General features: G+C 36.8%; 2 protein-coding genes across 7 annotated transcripts in view; one reads left to right on the top strand and one right to left on the bottom strand.

The window, feature by feature from the left end:
• Window positions 1-21,106, bottom strand: part of LOC106081269 (dual specificity calcium/calmodulin-dependent 3',5'-cyclic nucleotide phosphodiesterase 1) — a 409,355-nt gene that overhangs the window by 139,345 nt on the left and 248,904 nt on the right. The gene's annotated exons all lie outside the window — the stretch shown is intronic.
• LOC106081268 (maltase 2) lies at window positions 1,313-14,609 on the top strand. Of its 2 annotated transcripts, XM_013243111.2 has the most exons (9): window positions 1,313-1,953; window positions 2,016-2,353; window positions 6,639-6,926; window positions 6,999-7,385; window positions 7,455-7,605; window positions 7,667-7,862; window positions 7,952-8,092; window positions 14,253-14,378; window positions 14,477-14,609. In XM_013243111.2, exons 1-9 carry the CDS (start codon window positions 1,755-1,757, stop codon window positions 14,601-14,603), a joined length of 1,953 nt encoding a protein of 650 aa, XP_013098565.2. In that variant the 5' UTR covers window positions 1,313-1,754; the 3' UTR covers window positions 14,604-14,609. The 2 variants fall into 2 exon arrangements, with proteins under 2 accessions (XP_013098565.2, XP_013098566.2); XM_013243112.2 differs by lacking the exons at window positions 14,253-14,378; window positions 14,477-14,609 and adding an exon at window positions 8,213-8,525 and having other exon boundaries at window positions 1,315-1,953.

Here is a 21,106-nt window from a genome sequence, read left to right as displayed (position 1 = left end):
CTCTCAGTGTAAAAGAAACTCCTCGCTCACAAATCCACCATTGCGATAGCAAAGTTCCATGAATTAAAGTACGAATTTTTTCAGCAAGCACTTTATTTGCCAGATATAGCTCCTTCAGATTATTTTTCGTTTCCAAATTAAAAAAAAAAAAAAATGACGCGGCAAAAAAATTGTTTACCAGTAATGAAGAGGTTAAAGTTTCGGTTGACGGGTATTTTGAGGAGCAAGTCAGTTCCTACTACAACCAGGGTATCGAAGCTATTGAAAATCCTTGGAGAAAGTGTATCGAGCTAAAAGCAGAGAAATAAAAGAAAATGTTTCTCACATTTGTTGTATTTTCTTTTTTATGATACTTTTGGTACCACTCCCGTATTATAAAGAAACTATTCCTTAGTTTAATTTTTTGCCTGTGTCAAAAATTGATGAATGAAATGTTGTCTCATAACCGTCGTGTTTACTGGATTGAAAACATCATTATTATCATTATCGTGGCTGTGCAAAAAGAGATTGTCCTTTCAAGCAAGTGTAACCGTTCATTATCCTTTCATCACGTTTATCGCGAATCTATAAATTTTAATTATATGTCTCTGGGATAAATTCGTTGCTGTTTCCAATACAGGCTGTGTGCAGTCTTTGTGGTTGCTTGGCAAAGGTCATGTAATCCTTATTAAAACTCTAATTTTCTCATAATCAGTGGTGCGATAAATGCAACGCCACCCAGAATTCAAAGAGAAGCTAAAAGTTAAAGGCGGCTAATGTTCAAAGCTAATCACACTGTACAAACTGTGGGGTGTGTCTGAATATAAAGGTTTGAATAATTAAAGGATACGTGAAAGAAATCTAAAAACTCGGCATTATTTCCTTTTAACTATGGCGCAATTTTTAGATCGTTTGGTGAAAAATTTTGCGTGCGGTGTTTTGTTGTAACTTTCACCATCAGTACCTAATATAGTCTATATTAGTCCATAAACCATATGTGGTCCCATAATGGTCCATCTTCAGATTGGCTTCTTGAGTATCTAGAGAGCGCAGTGCTAAAATATAACTTCAGACTTCAGATAACTGCTCAGACTTTCGGACAACCGAAAAATATCGGGCAGGAACACATTTGATCCACTAATCGATAGACCACAAATGTGTATTTGTCATTGCCCATTCGGGGCATCCTGTATGCTCGATTGGCTATTTCATTCATGTTGTTTTTCATATTTTTTGGCCAAGTGACAAACACGCCACCCCTCAATTTGTTTTGAGTGAGCACACACAGCGAAATCCTCAGCAGGCGAGAGTGCTGCTCATTCAGTAGAGTCAGTCATACATTGGTCGTCGCGTGTGGTCAGAGTCAGAATCAGAATCAGCTCGTATCACTATCAGAGGCATCTTCGACAACAATTAAAACGATTAATTAAACAAATATTGGGAATAAAGAATCACTGCAACAAGCCATTGTTTCGTTGCTGAAATGCTAATGGCAATTGCCACGGAAAAGTTTTTTCGAAGCATGTCATAATTAGGGAAAAATCTCAAGCGTATATTGTTGTGGCGTCGTTTTTCCGATATTTAAGCATCGTTGCTAATCGGTTTAAGGTTCAGTTGGGCCCATCGAATACGTGTGGCGTTCAGGCAAAAAATATTACGCACAGAGAGACAGACAAGCAGCAAAGCAAATAAGAAGAGAACGTTTTGTGTCTCTCGTTTTTTGTTTTCTTCGTTTTTTGTTGAGAGACAAAAAATTGTAATTGTAATCTTTTGAGATGTTTTCACTTAAATATGTCGCATTTTTGTTGGCTGCCTTAGTTGTGCATCATCCAACGTTGGGGAAAGCAAACGAACAAACAGAAGAAATGAGTTCAGTAGCCATTGACAATGAATGGTGGAAGACTGCCGTGTTTTATCAAATCTATCCCCGTTCATTTATGGACAGCAATGATGATGGCATTGGAGATTTGGGAGGTAAGAAGATGCGTTTTGCTTTCAATTGCATTTCATTTTGCGTTGTTGTTTTCTTCTAAAAGGTGTTTTAGCAAAGCTTAGCTATCTGGCTGACACTGGCATTACCGCCACCTGGTTGAGCCCCATCTTTCAATCACCCATGGTAGATTTCGGCTATGACATCTCCAACTTTAAGGCCATACATGAAGAGTACGGAACTATGGAGGATTTTGAAGCATTGATCGAAGAAGCCAATCGTTTGAATATAAAATTAATATTGGATTTTGTGCCCAATCATACCTCGGATCAGTGTGAGTGGTTCAAAAAGTCAGCGGCCAGAGTAGAGGGTTATGAGGACTTTTATGTCTGGCACGATGGAAAAGTTAATGAAAGTGGCGAAAGAGAACCTCCGAATAACTGGGTAAGTTTTTTCATGTTGTCTTCTGAATGTTGAAATTTTCGCTGAAACGTAAAAAGGGGTTTTATGATCTCTACACTCATAGATAAAATGTTGCTGAAAATAGCAAACACTGTCTGCAGAATATTGGTAGAAAATTTTGCAGAGGTTAGCATGTCCGCCTATATACGCAGAACGCCTGGGTGCGACCCTGGCAAGAACATTAGAAAAAATGTTCAGCGGGAGTTATTCCCTCCTAATGCTGGCAACATTTGAATGTACTGTACCATTTGGTATGGCAGCCCTGTAAAATCTTCTTCCCAAAGAGGTGTCACACTGCGGCACGCCGGTCGAATTCGGCTATAAAAAGGAGGTCCCTTATCATTGAGCTTAAAAACTTGAATGGGATAGCACTCATTGATTTGTGAGAAGTTTGCCCCTGTTCCTTAATGGAATGTTCATAGGCAAATTTGCATTTGCAGAACTGCAATTTCAGGGTAGCCTGTTACCTGTTACTGCTGTTGTGTGCTGAAAATGACTGCTACTTAATTATGAAGGGGATGTTAGAAGAAAAAATAAAACACATGTGAAAATGTATGTCTCAGTCGATGTTTATAATCACCACTTTCCATAATGTTTTTTCTTTAAATTTAGATACAAAAGGCCATGCCAGTCGTGCACATGACTGGCATTGGCCTTTTGTGACATTAGTAGAGCAATAACAAAAAATACGAGCTAGCACAGCTACATTTTGGAATGTATATCAATGGATGGATCAGGTAGCTTCTTTACAGTAATATTCCACAAAATAAAATCATCTATTCCAACAAAATTCTAACAAAAAAATTCTAAAAAATGCAATATCAAAACAAGTAAATAAAAGCGTGCTAAGTTCGGCCGGGCCGAATCTTATATACCCTCCAACATAGATCGCATTCGTCAAGTTGTTTTCCCGATATAAACGATAAAAGAAAAGAATTGCTATAATATTGGAGCTATATCAAGTTATGGTCCGATTCGGACCATAATTGATTTAAATGTTGGAGACCATAGTAGAAGTCATTGCGTAAAATTTCAGCCTATTCGAGTAAGAATTGCAGTTTCTATGGGATCTGTATCAGGCTATAGATCAATATTTGACATATATGTTGAAGGTCATGTTGCACAAAATTTTAGCCAAATTGGATAATAATTGCGCCATCTAGAGGCTCAAGAAGTCACGACCCAAGATCGGTTTATATGGCAGCTAATTCAAAACATGCACCGATTTGAACCATACTTAGCGCAGTAATTGGAAGTGATACCACAACACCACGTGCAAAATTTCAGTCAAATCGGACGAGATTTGCGTGCTCTTTTGGCTCAAGAAGTCAAGATCCAAGATCGGTTTATATGACACCTATACCAGATTATGAACCGATTTGAATCATACTTACCACAGTTGTTGGAAGTGATACCAAAACACAACGTGCAAAATTTCAGTCAAATCGGACGAGAATTGCGATCAAGAAGTCAATACCCAAGATCGGTTTATATGAGAGCTATATCAAAATATGGACCAATTTGGCCCATTTACAATACCAACCGGCCTACACTAATCCAAAGTATTTATGCAAAATTTCAAGCGGCTAACTTTACTCTTTCAAAAATTAGCGTTCTTTCAGACAGACGGACGGACATGGGTAGATCGACTTAAAATGACATAACAATCAAGAATATATATACTTTATGGGGTTTCAGACGCATATTTCGAGGTGTTACAACCAGAATGACGAAATTAGTATACCCCCATCCCATGGTATTATAACAAGTAACAGGCAACCATAAAAAGTAGCATACAATTTTTTCCTGCAGACTTGTGTATTTGCAATAGCAGATTTTGTTAGTTGAAATGGCAGTAAAAATACAGCAGCCTTATGTTTGCTGAAACAGCAGTAATGTCTGCCTTTCAATTTTTAGCAGACAAAATTGGCGTTTTAACAAACATTTTTAATGTTTTGAATGACAAATTGGTAATAAGAGAATTATTGAAATGTTCATTTAATAGTTATAGTTAAGTTTGGTGATCAACGTTATTAAGTGTATATAAAAGGGTGGTTCCATTTGTAAGGACCAAAAAACAATCACAATAACCATGATCCTAAAATCAAAACCGAGTTTTCTGGTGTTTACGGCACTACGCTCCTTCCACTTATGCAGAAGGATGTCCGGGTTTGTTCAAATTCGATCTACAGCAGTATGCAGCCGTTCTAAGACCAGAGCTGACATTTAATGTGTGGTATGGTAGAGGACTATAAATATATCTTCGGAATTATAGGAGTATTCAGAATCTAGTCTGCAATGGCAACCCTGTCAATATTCATGACTGAATCTACAAAATAAATATTCTCAATATGGAAGATTGGACAGCGAATAATGTATTTAAGAACGATAAGACCTCGATCTTTACGGATGGTTTCAAGATCCAGTTGACGATTGGATCGGATAGACCCCTAATCCGATGCACTTCATTCATTCATTCAGGCAGAAATCTATTTATACTCAGACCTAAAAACTTAGGTTACATATGGGTCGAGGTGGTGTGCAATGAAACTTCCTATGCAAACAATTTGTTGCACTACTGAACCTCTTAGAGATGAAGTCTAAAGAGAAAGTGTAGTCATTGTGGTAATCTATACCTAACTGCAGAATTACCAGGAGTTTTTGGACAGGCGTCAAACTGAAAAGAATGAACGAACAATTTATTTTCGATATCTCTCAGTAATCTCTTAGGTTAGGTTAGGTTGAAAAGAGGGCGCAGTTATTAATCCGCCCCATGCCAATATGGACATACACCTAAGCCAGTAATCCGCTTGTTGTGCGCTCTAAAAACTATAAAGTAACCGTGCTTCTTACAAAATCCTTAATTTTTTCAATACCACTCCCCTAAGTTGGTTGATGTCTGGTATTGTGTCCCCACCTAAGTGCCGGTATCTGTTAGACGCGAAAGCCAGGCAATGACAAATGAAATGCTCCAACGTCTCATCATCTTCCTCGCATGCCCTACACATGCTATCACTTGCCGCACCGATTTTACATAAGTGAGCTCGTAGTCCTATGTGTCGCGCCAGTAATCTCTTAACCTACGAAATATTCTACAAAGTTTTACCCAGGAAACCATGGGTCTAAAATCAAAATCGAGCTCCCGGTTTGGATCATATTTGGTATGGATTTTAGAACAACTCCTTACAGAGCATCATATATATTAAATTTCAGTTAAATCGAATCCATATAATCGCAACGACAGATCGGATAAAATGGGAGCTATTTCAGGGTATGAGGAGGCTCCCGAGAATTGTACTCAGGCGTTCAAATCCACAGGCGTTAAAATCAGAAAATTTTTTAGCGGTGGCTATCCTCTTACTAATACTGGCTTCATTTGTGAGGTATCCTGCCATTTTAGAACTTCTCTACCAAGTGGTGTAACTATGCGGCACGCCGTTCGGACTCGGCAATTTAAAGGGGCCCCTTATCATTGAGCTTAAACATTAATCGGATTGCACTTATTGATATGAAAGAAGTATCCCATATTCCTTAATGGAATTTTCATGGGAATTTTAGTAGTAGTAGAATATCAGGTTATGCACCTACTTGGGTGAGCATGTTGGAACTCATAGTGTACGTGCCAAATCGGATAAATTTAAATTTGCACTCCCATGGCAGACGGTTGTACATATCGGATTGAGTCGATGGAGTCCTTCATCGATAAGTTTTGCCGCCTCAGTGTACAACACACTACTACAAGAACAAGAAATTTAACAAACATTCATTAAGGATTGGAGCTCAAACAAGTAAAAGCTTGCTAAGTTCGGCCGGGCCGAATCTTATACACCCTCCTCCATGGATCGCATTTGTCGAGTTCTTTTCCCGGTATTTCTTTTTTGGCAAACATATGATAAAAGAAAATAATTGCTATGATATTGGAGATATAATATCAAGTTATCGTTCGATTCGGACCATAATTGAATTGAACGTTGGTTGGTGTTGATAGTAGAAGTCGTTGTGTAAAATTTTAGCCAATTCGAATAAAAATTGCGCCCTTAAGGGGCTCAAGAATTAAAATAGGGAGATCGGTTTATATGGGAGCTGTATGAGGCTATAGACCGATTCAGACCATAATTGACACGTATATTGAAAGTCATGAGAAGTCCTTGTACAACATTCCAGCCAAATCGGATAATAATAGCGACCTCTAGAGGCTCAACTAAAACCATATTTGACACAGTTTTTGAAAGTCATAACAAAATTCCCTTTCACGTTTTCTTTATAGGCATCTGTTTTTTATGGATCTGCTTGGACCTGGCATCCTGAACGGGAGCAATTCTATTTGCATCAATTCACCGCCGAGCAGCCAGATCTGAACTATCGCAACCCCAAGGTGGTAGAGGCCATGGATGATGTCATAACCTTTTGGCTGGACAAAGGTGTAAGCGGATTTCGTGTGGATGCAGTCAATCATCTCTTTGAGGATCCTGAACTAAGAGATGAGCCGCCAAGTGGAAAAACTGACGATAAGCTATCACATCTTTATGCTGACCACATTTATACATTGGATTGGGTATGGACTGCAGAGCATATTTTCAAAACTACCCTTAGACAATCGTTCATTTTCATCATCAACTTTTGACAGCCGGAGGTTTATGAGCTGATGCATCATTGGCGTTATCTACTGGAGGATTATACCGAGAGACATGGAGGGCCAGCTCGCATTATGATGTCTGAGGCCTATGCTGATGTGAAATTAATAATGGAATACTATGAAAATGACAAGGGTATCAAAGGACCTCATTTTCCCTTTAATTTCTTTATGCTTAGCGACCTTAATGACAAGTCGGATGCCCGAGATTATGTCTTCACCATACAGAAATGGCTGGCATATATGCCGCGTAATCATACAGCCAATTGGGTAATGGGAAATCATGATAATCCTCGCACAGCCTCAAGGCTGGGGGCGGCCAGTGTGGATGCCATTAATATGTTGGTCATGACATTGCCAGGAGTAGCCGTTACATACAATGTGAGTAATGACAGAGGATACGGAGAACAAGTGTGAAAATGTACACTTCTATTGAATTTACTTCGGCAGGGTGAGGAAATTGGTATGCAAGATTTTCGTGATATAAGCTGGGAGGATACAGTTGATCCTCCAGCACGCAATGTGGGTCCTGAAAATTACAAAGAGGTTTCCAGGGATCCAGAGCGTACTCCATTTCAATGGAGCGGAGAGAAAAACGCAGGTTTGTCACAAAACAACGAACGGATCATTCTATGTTGGCATCTTTTTCTTTCTATTCAAAGGATTTTCCAATGCCGATAAGACCTGGTTACCTGTGCATCCTAATTACCAAGAACTCAATTTGGAGCTGCAAATGTCTATGGAGAAGAGCCATTATAGCGTCTACAAGGAATTGCTGCAGCTACGAAAAAATCCCGTCTTGCAACAAGGGCGCACCACAGTGGAAGCTGTTAATCGTCATGTTTTTGTTGTCATGAGGTTAGACTAACTAATTGGTTTGTTGTATAGGGGGTTGGGGGAGGGGTTCGTTTACCTATGTCCTTGTCCTTAATGACTTCACATTTCAGACACCTGAAGGGTCATCCATCTGTTATGACTATCGTCAACACCAGTGGCCAAGAGCAAATGGTCGATTTGCAGCATGTGCTGGATGAGATTCAACAACTAACTGTCCTTGTGTCTGGCACCAACACCATCTATGACAAAGGGTAAATACAAATAAATGGCTATACAAGAGAACATAATTGCAAATAACTCAATCGATTGATTGGCAAATATTTTGCTTTTGTCCCTCTCTCGCTCTGCCCTGTTTGGTCCACATCTCATAGAGCTGTAATTCTCCATGAAGATCTTGTAAATTTCATACTGACTCCGCAGGAAGCTGTTGTTTGCATGATTGAATAATAACCAGCCATAGCCTTCGTTTGCTTGCTTGCTTCCCTTGCGCAACTAGGAGAAGACTCACGCACACACACACACACACACACACATCTGTGGCAGAATATTAGCACACGAACATAAATTAACAACCGCTTCCGTTTGGTGTTTGGCGCATTTACACACACACACGCACACACTCATACATACCTAAGCATAAGTCAAACACTTATTTTCTGTAATAAAAACTAATTTTCGCTGAAAGTGGTGTATTCACATTTCTCTTGGCTTGGGTGCTGCTGCTGCCGCTTCTCCTTGGTTTACTTTGTGCTAATTACTTATGAGCTTAGTTTAGTGGTGGTGCTGCAGCAAGAGTTCGAGTAAAAAGGCTTATAAAAACTTAGTCAGGGGGTGATAGGAGAAAACACTATTAACGGAATTTCCCTTGGGATTGTATATTTAATATAAGAAAAGTGTGTAAACGGTAGGGATTATGGACACGCAATTCTTAAGCATTAGACAAATGGAATGGCAGCTCGCACAATGATATGCAATCGTAACATGAGGCACTTCACTTAAACGCTTGACAATGGCATGCAATAATAATAACTATCCTCTACGTTGACGCTCCATTAGGACATTCATTGCTGCAGATTCAATGTTTCACATAGTGGTGGTCTATTATTAATTGTTTGTGCGAGCCTATGCCTTCGTCCTGCCCTCACCCTATTGAGGTTAACCTTAGCAAGCGGTTGCTTCAAGTCGTATGGGAAGGTATCTCACATTACTGTGGTGGTCAATTGACCTTATTGTTGTTGAGGGAGTCATTTCCACAATTAAAGAAATGCGTTTTAATTGATCCAAGGTTTTATTGTTGTTCTAAGGGAATACTGGTGATTGCTGAAATTTGTTATGGAGACTAGCGATTAAATAAGACTTACATATATAACATTTAATTGATTTTATAAAAAAATATATTTTCGAAACTTTGTGAAAACGATTGATACTTGATTTTTTTTTTTCGTAATTCAATTGATTGTCGTTTACACTGCTCTTTAAATCCGGGTTTAATGGCTCGATCATCTGTTTTCTCTTTAAAAATCAGCTGACGGGAGCCTTCAACCTGGATTTAATGAGCAGAGTGCTATATATATTTATGGACTGACAAAGCCAGATTTGGTATGGGTAGGTGGGGTCACAGGTGTACTTCAACATACAACATTTCAACTAAATCGAACCATGATTGAGGCGTCCAGAGGTTCAAGAAGTCATAGAAGGATTGTGCGGCGGAGCGTTATTTTGTCCGAAACATGTTCGCCCAAAATGTCAAGTGCCATATCACCCAAATTCTTCTAATGATAGTTGTTTTTTTTTTTTTTTGCAACAATTTTTATACAGCGGTCAAAAAAAGTATTCATCATTAGCAAAATTGATAATAAATTCACTTATTTTGGGTAATTGAAGAAAATTTAAAGTAAACAAATAATGCAGTTTTATGCAATAGTTTATTTTTCGTAATATGTTTTAAAATAAATTCAAAAAATAAATTTAATTAGCGCAAAAAATGCAATTTTATATAATAACACCAAAAACAGAACAAAAAAAGTATTCATCATTGATGTGCTATCATCAAAGTCAAATTCAAATATTATTTGGGAATCCCCCTTTTCTGTTTTATTTAGTAAAGGAGGCTTTGCCCTTGACAGCAAATATTTAATTTCATTGAAAATATAGTTTTTGTCAAAATGGGTCGTAAGCAAAACGAGGTTTCTGATGAGGTAAAAGTTTTGATAATAAAACACCACAGGAATGGTTTAACTCAAAAAACTATCAGTGAAATATTAAATAGACCACGATCTACTATACAATCCATCATCAGAAAGTGGACAGAAACGAAAACTGTTGACAATAAACCAAGATCTGGTCGACCAAAAGCACTTTCAGTTGGAGATGTGCGTTGGCTAGTGCGGCAAGTTCAGAAAACTCCGAAGACAAATGCGACCATTCTTCGTAAAAACACTATGGAATATTTAGGGAAGGAAGTTACTACACAAACAATTCGAAATACACTCAAAAGGCATAGTTACAGAGGAAGAACTGCACGTAAGAAGCCCTTTATAAATAAAATAAACCGAGTGAAAAGGCTAAACTTCGCAAAAATGTATGTAAAACAGCCCGAATCATTTTGGAAAACAGTCATTTTTGCAGACGAGAGCAAGTTTAATCTTTTTGGGTGCGATGGAAAGGTCATAGTGTACAGAAAACCAAATACAGAGCTTGAAGAACGAAACACAGTTGCTACTGTAAAACATGGTGGAGGTGGTTTAATGGTTTGGGGGTGTATGGCGGCTTCAGGAGCGGGAAATCTTGAAATTATTAATGGAGTAATGGATCATAAGTATTACATTGACATTTTAAAGAGGAATTTAAAAGATAGTGCTGTAAAACTTGGGCTTGGTAATAACTTTCAATATTATCAAGATAATGACCCCAAACATTCTGCTTTAAATACCAAGATGTGGATGCTGTATAACTGCCCCAAAGTCATTAAAACTCCTCCTCAAAGTCCCGACTTGAACCCAATTGAACATCTTTGGGAACATCTCGAACGCAAATTGAGAACGCGCAATTTTTCGAGCAAGAGTCAAATGCAACAGGTGATAATGGAGGAACCGAATGGAACCGCTAAATTAGTCCAATCGATGTCAAACCGTTTAAAAGAAGTTATAAGACGCGGTGGTCGAATAACAAAGTATTAATTTTTTTAAATTATGTTATTTATTTTTTTGTTTTTTTGCAATGATGAATACTTTTTTTGTTTAATTTTTTGTGTTCAGCTGTAAAATGGCCCTTTTTGTTCCAATAAATACTATTTTTTTCTTTAAAAACAATGAAATTGTGTACATATATATCACACAAGCACTACTGCATCATTAGTTTAATATGTTTTTATTCCAATTGTCTTTTGTAGACTTATTAAAAAAAAAACATTGAATGATGAATACTTTTTTTGACCGCTGTACATAAGAAAATGTCATAAAGCCCAAAACAATCAATAGATATTTTTTATATGTTAGAACATTTTCTCGGTTTGGGTGTTATGGTAGAAATAAATTTGGGCCTAGTGACACAGTTGTTTTTGGATATCATGATCATTGTTGCCGTTTTTAGTAGGTTCTTACCAAAATTGGTAGGTTTTTATTCTCTTCATAGGTTGGTAGGTTTTGCCATCATATAAATTCCAAGTAAATTAGTGAAATAATCGTCGGGGATACCTTAAAATTATTTCACTTCATGTCGTCACTGTGTATTCGTTTATAATGCAAAATAAAATCATGTTACAAGGGGTCTCACTGTTTCAATTTTCAGAGAAAAAGTTCTGATCTTTGAAATGATAAAGTTCTAATATTGACTATATCTGGTACGAGTGTCAAGGGTTCACTTTTAAATTTCGTAAATAATGGGTAAGAAATGTGGATTTTGTGCGTTCAATGGCTTCAATCGGAAAATAGGGTTTTATGGCACCAAAATACAAATCTGGTCGGATGCATCCAGAAAAAGTCACAGTTTGGTGCGGTTTATGGGCTGGTAGCATCATTGAACCGTACTTCTTCAAAGGTGATGCGACTCGTAAAGTAATGGTGAATGGTGAGCGCTACCGTGAGATGAGCTTGACTTGTGTGACGGTGCCATATGTCACACAGCACGCGTAACAATGGACTTATTGAGAGGCAATTTCGGTAAACATTTTATTTCACGTTCGGAACCGGTCAATTGGCCTCCTAGATCGTGCGACTTAACGCCTTTAGAGTATTTCTTGTAGGGCTATGTTAAAGCTCGTGTCTATACAGTCAAGCCCGCTTTGGAAGACAATTGACGCATTGAAACACTGAAGCATGCCCAATTTTGTGCAGATCAGTTGAAAATTGTAGCTACTAGTGTCATTTAAGTGCAAATCGGGCGATACATATATATGGGAGCTATATCTAAATCTGAACCGATTTGGATGATATTTTGCAAATAAATAAAATAGCAAAACAATCCGTGCGAAATTTTGTGCAGATCGGTTGAAAATTGTCCTTACTACGGCAATTTGGGCGATACATATATATGGGAGCTATATCTAAAACTGAACCGATTTTTATCAAAATCAAAAGCGTTTTTCCTTGGGCCAAAAAAAGTGATATGTGCAAATACGACCAGCATTTTGATTACAAGAATACATCGACTCTCAGCCGGACATGACTAAATCGAATCAGAGAGTGATTCTGAGTCGATCGGTATACTTATCAATGGGTCTAGCTCTTCTCCTTCTTAGCGTAGCAAACTAATACACAAATCTATAATACCCTGTACCACAGTGGTGGTGTAAGGTATAAAAAATAAAATCTTAATTCATAAAAGAAACAAAATCAAAGAGTTTTGTTAGCTTGAATCACAATGTATAACAGGCAGTAGGAAAAGGCAAAAGTTGGGCGCAGACGACTATATAATACCCTACACCACGGAATGTACCTACTTGTTTTCATACATATAACATATAACCTCTGCCTAAATCTAGCCATCGATTATTTTGTATGCGGGAACCAAATCTTATATAATTCGATTTTGATGAAATTTTGCAGTTGTATTGGGATGTTAAATAGAACACTTCATGCTAAATTTTGTTGAGATATCAAATAGATAAATAGATGGGACGTCAAATAGAGCACCTCACGCTAAATTTTGTAAGGATCGCACCGAAAATTGTGGGTTCTACAACTCTCTGTATATACATATATATGGTATTCGGGCTACAAATGTGATCTGTTCCTTTCTTACGAGTATACATGGACAGACAGACTAACAGAACTACGTATAGGCAGAAGAACATATCTTAATGGAATCACCTGATCGGATTCTCCTTCTTGGCTTCGCAAACAAATGTACAAATTTATACAATAATACCCCGTGCCACATATTACTCGTAATTTTTTATTACCAAGAAATTTCTTCCCTTACCAAAATTTGTTCTGTATGTTGCAAGCAAATCACCATTCATTACTTATCAATTAAGGTTTTTTTCCAAGAAAATGCTAGCGCTGCATATTTTCAATTCCGAATTTTGTTTAGAGTGCTTTGGATTTGCTATAAGTGATTCTGACAACCCTAGAATCCTTTTTGATAATTGCCCTATCATTCACAGACAAAACCAAAAAAAAACCTTTGCAGAACGTTTGCATGACTATTTCCAATTAATTGCAATTTTTTTATTGTTATACTTTTATTTTAAACTAGAAGAAAATAAAACCCCAAGAGTTTTTAATGTCTCTTTTTTTTGTCTTGTTTTGTAAAAACAGTAAAGCTGCCATGGAAATCATGGAGTTATATTTATTATTTTAGTTCTCCTTTTTTCTCTGTCTCTTGATGAGGCGAACACCTGAGGACTTGTCGAACAAATCAAGCAAATCGCTTTTATAAACACCCTCTTGGCAGTCAATTTACATAGTGCGCTTGGTGTGATGAAGCTGCAAAATTTCCAGGCACCTTGGCCATAAGACAGCAATTTGCATTTGAGAAAACTTTATTACACAATGGGAAGTGTGACATCTGTCTAGTGTCAGCTATTAAAGTTGCTAATCCTCGAGAATAACTTTTAATTTATTTATGACAAACGCATACATTCGTAAACGCTCCGCTGCTAATTAAAAATATTCCCTGTAGAGCATTTTAATGAGGGACGACGGAGGGTGGGGGATACTTTGTGTTTATTAGAAATGAATCATAGCTTTGTTCCATTGACATGTTAGATAATGCTCGTTTATTACCGTCATGGCCCTTAGCCTAAGTGCGTATGAGTGATGCGTGTTTAATTAACATTGAATTGCGTATACATCACCCTGACTGAAACTCCTCACTCTGAGAGGAAAAAATTAAGCAAAAAGTAAATGCCATTAATAATGACTTATATGGAATTTTCACCCAACAAAACCAAATCATGTCTGCATTTAGCACCAAGACTCCACTCTACGATGCCAGCACATCCTCCACACCACCTCAAACAGAAGCGGCCGCCACCATGCTAAAGTTAATGGCCCACCAGAGCCTGGTGTGCCAAGTGCCAATTGCCATGTCAGCGTAAGTATCGAAGCGAAGTAGCAAGTCAACATGTAAACTTTATTTATGGAACTTTGGTTTTAAAACATTTTTGAACTTTTCCGTTTTTCCCTCAACAGTCAACGGCGTGCCATGGTACGAAATGTCGTCAAAGCGGCAAATGTGATTTTGGTTGGCTTATTGTTTTACAATTTATGGAATAATAAGTGGACAAAGTTGAATTTTAATAAAGAGGCTAAATTTTGAAATGTCGTAGAGCATAAGATGTATACCAAATTTGTAATCTTTTTTTTGTAAATATTTCTTTGTCCTATAACTTAAAGTTAAGATTTTTGTTTGTGATCGTGGTATTAAATAAAATTTTTAATTTAAAATTTTGAACTTTTTATTTGGGTGGGAAATATTGTTAGAACCGAGCATAAACAATTTTTTATGGTCATAATATTAAAAGTTGATCTAGCGATGTCCTTTAAGCTGTATGACGAAAGCACGCAAACTTTCGTACAAGTAAAGACATCTCCTCGAAATAGCTCCTATTGATCGTTTACCTATTGTATTGATCGTTTACCTATTGTATAGCTCCCATGTAATCCGCCGGTCTGTCTGTTGAAATCACGCTACAGTCTTTAAAAGTAGAAATATTGAGCTGAAATTTTGCACAGATTCCCTTTTTTGTCCATAAGCAGGTTAAGTTCGAAGATGGGCTATATCGGACTATATCTTGATATATTGTAGCTTCCATATAGACCGATCCGCCGATTAAGGGTCTTAGGCCCATAAAAGCCACATTTTTTCTACGATTTTGCTGAAATTTGAAAATAGGCCCTTCGACATCCTCCTTCAATTTGGCCCAGATCGGTTCAGATTTGGATATAGCTGCCATATAGATCGATCTCTCGATTTAGGGTCTTAGGCCCATAAAAGCCACATTTTTTATCCGATTTAGCTGAAATTTCGGACAGTGAGTTGCGTTAGGCCCTTCGACATCCTTCGTCAATTTGGCTCAGATCAGTCTAAAATTAGATATAGCTGCCATATAGACCGATCTTTAGATTTATGGTCTTAGGCCCATAAAAGCCACATTTATTCTACGATTTTGCTGAAATTTGAGACAGAGAGATATGTTAGGCCCTTCGACATCCTTCTTCAATTTGGTCCAGATTTGGATATAACTGCAATATAGATCGATCCGCCGATTTAGGGTTTTGGGTCCATAAAAGGCGCATTTATTGTTCGATGTTGCCGAAATTTGGGACAGTGAGTTGCGTTGGGCCATTCGACATTATTCTTCAATTTGACCCGGATCGGGCCAGATTTGGACATAGCTGCCATATAGACCGATCTCTCGATTTAAGGTTTTGGGGCCATTAAAGGCGCAATTATTGTCTGATTTCGCCGAAATTTGAAACGATGACTTATTTTAGGCTTTTCGACATCCGTATCGTATATCGTTCAGATCGGTTTATTTTTAGATAAAGCTACTAAAAAGACCAATATTTTGTTATACACAATTGAACAATGAGTTGTACTTAAAAGAATTTGGTCCAAATCGGAACATATTTCGATATGTAAAACCACTCTAAAAAGCTTTTTCTGAATGCGAAATTCATATTTTTATACCTACAATCGTAGGACAGGGGGTATATTCATTTAGTCATTCCGTTTGCAACACATCGAAATATCAATTTCCGACCCTACAAAGTATACACATTCGGATCGTCGTAAAATTCACAGACGATTTAACGATGACCGTGTGTCTGTCCGTCTATCTGTCTGTCCGTCCGTCTGTTGTAATCACTCTACAGGCTTCAAAAATTGAGATATTGAGCTGAAATTTGGCACAGATACGTATTTTTGATGCACGTTGGTTAAGTTCTTGAATGGGCCAAATCGGTTCATATTTGGATATAGCTGCTATATAGACCGATTTTATCCGATTTTGCTGAAACTAAAAACAGTGAGTAATTTAATATAATATTAACATCTGACCCAAATATATTTCAGACCAGACTATATTTAGATATAGCTGTCATATAGACCGATCTGCCGATAAAGGGTCTGAAGCATATAAAATCTTTATTTATTACCCGATTTCGCTGAAATTGGGTAGTTTTAGGTCTCCCAACATCCACCCCAAATATGGTTTGGATCCGACTGTATTTAGATATATTTGCCATATAGACCGATCTCTCGATAAAGAGTCTGAAGCCCATTAGAGCATTATTTTTTATCCAATTTCACTGAAATTTGAAACTGTGAGTAGTTTTAGGCCACCCACCATCCGTCCCAAATTTTCATCGTATTGTGACACAAGAGGATTTACATATATACCCGAGGTGGTGGGTATCCAAAGTTCGGCCCGGACGAACTCAATGCCTTTTTACTTGACCGGGGAACTCGGTCGCTCGGACTTGCAAGTTATGAATAGCATTTTGTGCGCTACTTGGCAGTACGCCTATTTAAGTAACTACCTCAACTAAAGAATTTGTAGAAAGTCAAAAATTTTTCCATAATTTTTTCTGTCAAGTCTCTTGTAGAGACTTACTTACGAACTTCAACAAATAATGTCTTCGATTCAATGCTAAAATTCGTTGAACATTTAAAGTTTTACATTCAAATTTTGCAGTTGGTTTTTTCGAAGAGATATTTTTTTCTGTGTACTCTTATGGCAATCGATGATTACTTAGAGTAGCAGTTGATAAAGTGGAGTATATGAAGTGGAGTAATTTTCTTTCTTGCTGCGCTACAAGAGGAAGACACTCTTCAGAGCATAGTTTCAACCTAGAAGACGTACCTTGTGACAAATCCTACCGGCGAATTTGGGTGGTACCAAACGAAATCGCGATCTAGGAAACCAGTCAAATGCTATTACAAAGCAACTTTGAAAAACCAAGATTTTTTGTTTTTTTATTTGTAAACAGAAACATTGTATAAATTATTTCAAGACCGAATACATTTAGCGCCAAACATTTTTTGTTTTTTGTTTTCCTACTTTTTAATTTAATTTTTTTTTACATTTTTATATATTTTTTAGTATTTTACTTTTAGTTTTAATTTTTTATTCTTATTTTTAATTTTTTTTTATTTAATTTTTCATTGTAAATTTTTAGTATTTAATTTTTAAGTTAAAATTTTAAATTCAATGTTTTTAGTTTTAATTTCTAGAATTTTAAAATTTTTTTATAAGCTAATATACTTTAAGTTTTTATTTTAAAAATACAATATTAATTTTGTTTTTATTTTATGTGATCTCAAATTATTTGTCAACTTAGTTTCTTATTTTTTTATATTTAGTTTTTTTTTATTCTAATAAATTGTCTTTAAATTTCGATTTTTTTTTAATTTCAATTAAAATTTCGTTGTAAAAGTCCTTAAGTTCATGGTCAGTAATTAAATTCAAGTGTGATTTCTACCGATTTGAATGACTAACTCTCATCTTAAGAGAATTAATTAATTACATGACCGCATATGACGCTGAACGCCTGGGTTCTGATCCTGGCGAGAACAGTAGAAAAGAACTTTCAGCGTTGGTTTTCCGCTTCTAGTGCTGGCGACATTTGTGAGGTCCCTTTGCATTTGAAAGCAAATTAATATTCCAAATGCCCATGGCTATTCCAATTATAATAACCTATATATCCAGTCTGATATACTTATTTTGATTGCAAATTCAATATGCCCATGGTGTTTCCATCAAGTATTCGTGTACATTTCATTTCCAGGAAAACACATTTTAGCAGCTGTAATTATTCCCAGGCATATGCTCAGTCTAAATCTGGCCATGAGGAATCATGGGGTTTCATTAGAATCTGTTTCAGGTACTTGGCAAACAGAATCATTCAGCCTACAGCACACACAGGTGGTTGTTGTTCCAGGCGAGGATTTCGTGTTTTTGTCAGAGATAATAAGAACCCAATTATAAACAAAGCATAAACAATGTGAGAAATTTTTGGAGAAGCTCAGATTGTGTAAGGAACGGTAATAGGAAGATTTAAGTGTCGGATGGATACCCAAACTTTTCGTTTCAAGTAATCTTTTCAACCCACATTGAGTGTGATATCTTAAACCCGTATTCCACTAGCTGTCTAATTTTTCCCCTCTACATTAGAGGCGAACTTTACTTTGATGTCAATACTTTCTCTTGGCTCATTGCCTAAGAGGCTGTTCCGTTTATTTCAGTAATACTTGAGGCTTTTCGAAGAAGTTGAGAGTAACTGGGTGGTAGGTGGCATATGCAATCATACATATGAACTCTTTCTTCCTCAAACATTTTCATCGGAAACGGAGTGGCAATTAGATAATATGCCAACACAGACAGGCCTTGGCTGTTTGAAGTATCGTTGTGAGTCGCAGCAACCAAACTTACACACCGATGACGATTGAGTAGTGAATGTGCAATCAAGTGGAGCAACAAACTAAAAAGAAACACACATCCTTATTTGAGGCTTTACCATTCTGTGGCACAATAACGCGACGCAACTAGGAAGGTTCTCCGATGCGAACGGATACAATTTTGTCACAGTCGTTTGCAAGTCAAAATGGAAACAGGGTTTCAGGGAAATGCGAGTACAGTAGTTGTGGTTAATGTTGTTGGAGTTGTCATATCCGGACCACAGAACTATTATGGAATATCTGTGCTATGCTCGTCCTTTCCTTTGTATTGTTGGGGTTGTTGTTGTTTCAATAGATTTGGCCATCGCCCATATGAATATGTATGTCTGCCTTGAGGTTTTGAGAAAATGTTCAAAATCCATTTAAAATGAATTAAATATTTATTTGGGGACCTGTGGTTTTTGAGCCGAGCCTCCGCTTTCACTAAACACGCATCTCAGGGTTAACATTTTGATTTGGCATATTTGGGGAGTTACCAAACAACAGTTGGAAATTTTAACACATTTCAAGGACTATGCCTGGATAATTTATTACGCAGCACGTGTAGGATTTTTATGCATTTGTGATGAACTGTTTACAGTTAAAAGGTATCCATTTTTAATGTGAATTTTTTTACGGAAGTCCTAAGAATGTCTGGCGGCGTACTCATTTTGAAATAACAGTTTATTGCTGAGTGAATTATTCTCAATGATGTTGATGGGTTGGGTATAGTTTAAATCCTTCGTTGGAATTTTAAATTTATGGAAAAAATTAAATTTTCATTTTATTGATAAAAGCTTTGAAACAGAAAAATACAACAGAAATTTCAATTAAAAACTCTTTGATCAGCCACAAATTGAAAATTTGGCTTAACATTACTGAAGTAGAAATCATTTTCTTGTTGCATATCAGTGTTTCCTGGCAGAGACATTAAATAATGATAGCAGAGCAATAAAATTCTATTTTTATTACTCTGTGGAACAAAGTTTATTTTTTTTTTTCTAAATAAGGAAATTGTAAAGTAAACTTTGAAATAGTACGGAAGCATAGGAGAGACGTGTATCGTGGGGACAATGCCTTGCCATTTGTACATTATCGTTATTATTTGGTTTAAGATTCATTCAGATACTTTTTTAGAAGTCAACAGCATCCAGCCACGAAGGAATTTGTTTAATACTCTATTCACATTTGAAGTTTACGATTTGCTCAATTTGGAAATTTTCCCGTCATAGAACATTTTGTTCGGAAATTGACCACGTTTGCGCAAGGGCTGGAACTCCTTTGCCCTTCGAGTCCAACTTTTTAGCTTTGGTGTAAGATCGGGTGCCGTTTGGATCTTGTTTACTTTGAGTTTCGTTTTACAGCTGCGGTGAAAATAATAGCACAACCAACATATTTTGAATTCTATTTGATTTTTTCTTGCAGCTTACTTTTTTGTTTTTATTTTAAAAATGTCATTTAGGTAAAAGGTTTTTAAAGCAGAATAATTTTATGGGGGTTTCAGCATTAAGAAATTGCATTCATAACTTAATGACAAAAACTTAAAAATCAAGCAGTCAAAAAAAGCTTTTTTTTACTAAGAATTCACAAAAACTAAACAATGCCATAGAAACTGAAACCAATTCAGTTTTTTATAAGACTTGAGAATAAAAAAAATAGTTTAATATTTAGTCCTCTGTTTGAAATGACAATTCCCTATTGAATTGACAAGATTTTGATATATTTCTTGGGAAATGGAGTTCCATACTTCTTCTATAGGATTCCGAAGGCCTTCAATCCTTGGGTTGGTTTACGAAAATGCTTTCCTTTTTTAATATCTGTCCACAAATGTAGCCATATGATTGCCACTTCGACGTGGATTCGTTGAATTTGAGCATTAACTCGCCAAAGTTGTTGCAGTTTTTTTGGCCTTTGGCAACGCTACCATGCTAATGATTTAGGGTGCGATACACAAACACTTTGTTCGCTTTGTGGTGTATGAGTTCGCCAACAAATTTGATAACACTATGTGTCAGCTACGCTTTGCAACAGTGAGTTGTACAAGGCCGCTCGATATCCGCACCGAGTACTGTCCACATCCAACCACATTTACATATAACTGTCATATGAAGCGATTTTCTGCTTTTTGCTTTTTAAGCGCATAAAAGGCACATTTATTATCCGATTGCGTTGAAATTTTAAACTGAGTGGAATAAGGCTACTGGATATCTGAACCATGTATAGTCCACATAAGACCACATTTAGATATAGTCGCCACATTGACCGATCTGCCGATTTAGGATTTTAAACACATCAAAGGCGGACTTATTACCCGATTTGACTTAAATTCGGAACAGCAAGATGCAGTAGGGCACCCCATAACCGAATGAAGTATGGTTGAA

This window comes from Stomoxys calcitrans, chromosome 3 (assembly GCF_963082655.1).
Source record: "Stomoxys calcitrans chromosome 3, idStoCalc2.1, whole genome shotgun sequence".
Lineage (NCBI taxonomy): Eukaryota > Metazoa > Arthropoda > Insecta > Diptera > Muscidae > Stomoxys > Stomoxys calcitrans.
This window is presented reverse-complemented; position numbering and strand designations above follow the sequence as displayed.